General features: G+C 30.6%; 1 protein-coding gene across 1 annotated transcript; it reads left to right on the forward strand.

Annotated features, from left to right (window-relative positions):
• Positions 1 to 3,835: 3,835 nt before the first annotated feature.
• LOC107846713 lies at positions 3,836 to 4,626 on the forward strand. The gene is made up of 3 exons (XM_016691019.2): positions 3,836 to 3,930; positions 4,030 to 4,186; positions 4,282 to 4,626. Exons 1-3 carry the CDS (start codon positions 3,836 to 3,838, stop codon positions 4,624 to 4,626), a joined length of 597 nt encoding a protein of 198 aa, XP_016546505.2.
• The last annotated feature ends 244 nt before the right edge of the window (positions 4,627 to 4,870 follow it).

Genomic DNA, 4,870 nt, shown 5'->3' on the forward strand with positions numbered 1-4,870 from the left:
ATATGAAATATATTAATCTTTGAATAATTATTTGAGTAGTTTTTGCTAAAAATCCGTGGCAAAGTACTCTTACGGAGGAGTATTGCTATATTGTTCCTTTTCACATTTTCGTTTTGCAATAGTTGTTAAGCTGCTATTGCTTTCTTAATAAATTATCTACACTTAATCCTTAATGTGTGTTAAAGTATTTCATACATATATCTTAGTTTTGAGCTCATTTTTCTCCGATAAATACTACACAATGTGCTTTTTATAAGTTGTCTTTCATTATTCGAATGAAGATAGTAAGGAAAAAGAACACAGAAGGCTACTACAAGGGCTAAGGGTAAAGCTTCATCAACAATTGCTATATGGGAAGAAATATGCTATTTGTGTAAGTTGACTTTTGTTAGCTCTTCTTAAGTGTACCTATAACTATGTTTCCTTCTTCATAGTTACGTCCTTATAATTTTGCTTTAATTAAAATGCATATTTCGTTTTTTGACAATCTATTACCATTGAACTTTTTTTTATTTATGTGTTCTTTTGTGCTAATGGGACTGTCAAATATCAGAATATTTTTGTACTCTTTTATCACATGCTCTTATTCGCTCATATGACATTGTAATTGTTATATCAACATGCCTATGATCTTTTGGTCCGTTTCTCATTTTATCAATTTAAATTTGACTTGCAAAATCTCACAAAAACATAAAAGATTATTTAAAAATTAAAAAAAAAGCTTAATTTAAATTTAAGCAATATGGAATGAAATAGTAAAATTAATTATTTTAATAATTAAAAAAAATTCAAAACGCAAATATAGTTATTTGCGTAACTTTACCTTTTTTGAAGTAGATGTCACTGGGAGAGGGTTTTCTGTTAAAATAATAACATATTTCTTTATATTTAAACTAAGACAAGATAAATAAATAATATAATAAAGTTAGTTAGTTTAAAAATCAATGTGGTTAATGTTGCTAATGATGCGATTGTAAAATGCGGTGTTTCTTTTTGAATTGTACGTGGAAGTTGGTTTCTTCTATTTCAAATTTAAATTTGAATTTTGTATATATTGTTTAAATACATATTTTAAATACATAAATAAATTCCTCAAATTGTCATCTTAATTTGTATTTTCTATGTGTTACTGTTTATGTTGCAGGTAACCATATAAGCAATTACAGTATTCCAAAATGAATTACACTTAGAGCACGGTTGTAGGTTTTTTTGTTTCCTTCTGATGCTTTTTGAAGATAAATAATTTTATTTAAGTGTAAATAACATAAATCCCCTAGTTAATAAAACTAATTACACAAAATTCCTTCTTATTTTCTCTCTCCCGATTTTTGCAAAGATACTCATACATTCGGCCTTCTATTATACATTGGTCGAATGTATGATGAAACAGATAATCCTAAATTTAAGGTAAGAGAAATCATAAATTATTTTGCAGTTTCTTAATTAACGTCAATAATTAGCTAACATTAACTCGTTTATGGATAAAACTAGTAACTGATATTTGAATTTCAAAATTTTTCTTAAACATCAATTTTTTTTCCGAGAATCAAGATCTGGAAAGCCAAAAACAACCAATTTCTTCTACATACATTCTTCAATACTACTAAAATCAAAATGAATATCCATATATTGTTGCGACATTCTGGAATTTGGGAGTCAGAAATTAGTTATCAGTCATACAAAAGTGACGGAATAATTATTTCCGAAAGTATAACTTTCTTGAAATTGGTTGCTACGATCGTCATGGAATTGGATATCGATGAAGTACGTAAAAAAATTAAAGTTAAATATGTGGTTGAAGAAAATTCTGCTCCAATAGTCATAAGGAACGACAATGGAGTGAGGGTTTACGTTGAGTTGAAGAAACAATTTTCTGGATTGGTTAATTTTTTGCTTTGTATTTTCACTTTCGACAAATTCAATAATGAAATAAAGTTTGATAAAGAAACAGGTGCTGTATTGTGTATCGAAAGCAGTGAATATGATTTGGTTGCGTTAACGGTTGTTGAAACGTATAATCAGTATGCTTTATATGTTCCTAAAATTGAAGTGAAAAACTTCATTTATGATTGCAAGAACACCAAAATAAAGAAAAATCAACTCTATAAGGATAAGCAAATTCTTGTTGCAGTAATGGCAAGACATGCAATAGCTAATGGCTTCAACACCAAAGCGAAACAATCCGACAAAAAAGGTACTCCCTCCGTTTCAAAAAAAAATGACCTACTTTGACTTGGCACAAAGTTTAAGAAAATAAAAAAGGCTTTTGAATCTTGTGGCCTTAAATTAAAGTTGTGCCAAATGTATCAAAATGCCCTTTAATCTTGTGGTCCTAAACATGCCATGTGGAAAGTTGAAATTAAAGTATTGCCAAAAATGAAAAGGGGTCATTCTTTTTGAAATGGACTAAAAAGGAAAGTAGGTCATTCTTTTTTAAACGGAGAGAGTATGATATAAAAGTGTCAATTTTATTTGTTGATCTTACAATCTATGGTAATATGGTTTTAGAGGTTTTGAAGAAGTTTATGTTCTAAAGTTGGGTTCTGTGTTGTTGAAGCTCATAAAGGTACTAATGTATAATGTGTTATTATACATTCATGCCAATGTATAATGAAACTGTGTCAGTCCAAGAAATGTATGGTAATATGGTTTTAGACATTCTGAAGTAGCTTGTGTTTATAGTTGAGTTTTGTGTAGTTGAATAATTAAATTACGAATGTATAATATTTGATTATACATTCAGACAAATGTATAATGAAACTAGGGCAATGCCAGGAATTGTATTTTGTCCATATATTTTTATTTGTAATACATTTGTTTAATACATTGACTCAGTGTAAAAATATTAATGCAACTATGTACTGAGTTGTCGTAACAATGACTGCAAGTGGGTCTTGAAGGTGTCTTCTATGAATGAATCAGAATTATTTGAGATAAAAAGATTTGAGTCGGAGCATACTTGCAGTCTTAGCGATAGAGTGCTAAATAATTTGGTTGTGACAATAAATTTTGTGAGTGAATTTACAGCTCCAAAATTAATTAATCACATGAGAATACACACCCCCATAGACATTATTGAAGAGATGAAGGCTGTTTATGGAGTTGATATTAACTACATGAAATCCTGGCGCGCAAAAGAGTAGGCTATTGTGATGTTTGGAGGTGGACCAACAGATGGGAATAGAAAAATGCCCCGTTATTATCTATATGCTAAACCAAGTGTATCTGTAATCATACATTCGGATGCATAAGGCAGTAGATAACGAGTTTAAATACTTATTTATTACCTTGCATTTCATGATAAGGGGTTTTGAATTTTGTCGACTTATTGTAGTTGTTGACGGGGCTCATTTAAGCGGTCCATACCAAGGAACCTTTGTATCGACAAACACATTAGATGGTGCAGGTACTATGCATTCATGTTTTATTTTACTCTTTGATTGTTGTGTATTATAAGAGCTTATACATTGATGTTTTATGTATAATAATTCATAGAGTTGCTAAATTAGTACATATATCGTTGATATTCTATTTTTTTTCCTTTTGATTGTTTTTCTTGTTTCTTTTATATTTAGGTTGTATTCTACCATTAGCTTATGGTATTGTTGATTCGGAGAATGACAATACGTGGACTTGATTTTTTCAACAGTTTAGGGAGGCATTTGGTAAATGAGACAACATGTGTGTTGTATCAGACAGAAATGAAAGTATCATAAAAGACGTAAGCATTGTTTATCCTAATGTCCCTCATCTAGCATGCATTTGGCATTTATGGAAAAACATTAGCACCCATTATAGAAAAAGCAAAGATAGACTTAGTGACCTTTATTATTCCATGGCTAAAGCTTATAGAAAAGAAGATTTTGATTATATTATGTCAAAGGTTGCTAAGGTTGATCAAAGAGTTAAGGAATATCTGGAGGATGCTGGGTATGAAAAATAGTCTTGATGTCACAGGCCTGTAAATAGAGGTAGAATGATAACCTCTAATATAGTCGAATGTATTAACGGCTGTTTGGTTGATGCTAGAGAACTTCCAATTTTAAGTTTCCTTGAAGAAGTTAGAATTTTATTTTCCGCCTGGAATTGTAAGAACAACGAAATTGCATCTTACACCAATACAACCCTCGGGAGAAGATTTGAAGAAATACTGACTCTTAATGGGGTTAAAGCTCTACGGATGACGGTATGTATTAGAATAATTATGTACCCAAAACTTTATTTTCCATTGATTATATATTCTTATTTTATCATCTGTACTAAATGAACATTTTCTAACAGGTTAAGCCTGTAGGTAGTTATCTTTATTGTGTATATGAATCAGGACGGAGGTACATTATCGATATTGAGCGTGACACGTGCAACTGTGATCGGTATCAAATTGATGAAATACCATGTCCACACGAAATTGCCATATTAAAAAGTAAAAATGAGGATGTAAAGGATTATGGTCGTTATTACTCTGAATTGTATAGGCCAAACACCATAGTCAAGATATATGAACTACCGATAGTTTTAATGCCAGACAAGAAGGATTGGAATGTTCCAGTTTTTGTTGATGATGAAAAGTTTTGCCAACCAAATATAAAAGACCGACTGGTAGGCCAAAGAAAGGAAGATATTTGAAATCAAGTGAATCACTGTCCTCAAGTTCGAACCGTTATGATAAATGCGGACGAGCCGATCACAACCGAAGGACGTGCAGTTTCTTTTCAAAGGAATCATGAAGGAGATAATATGTTTTTCTATATACTGAAGCTTTGAATGGTTTTATTTGTGTAAACTTTTTTATTAGTTTTTGTTGGAAAGATGGAGCAACTAATATTTATGTATTTAATTGCTACTTGATGTTCACTTCTTTAATCAATGT

This window comes from Capsicum annuum, chromosome 11 (assembly GCF_002878395.1).
Source record: "Capsicum annuum cultivar UCD-10X-F1 chromosome 11, UCD10Xv1.1, whole genome shotgun sequence".
NCBI classification, from domain to species: Eukaryota; Viridiplantae; Streptophyta; class Magnoliopsida; order Solanales; family Solanaceae; genus Capsicum; species Capsicum annuum.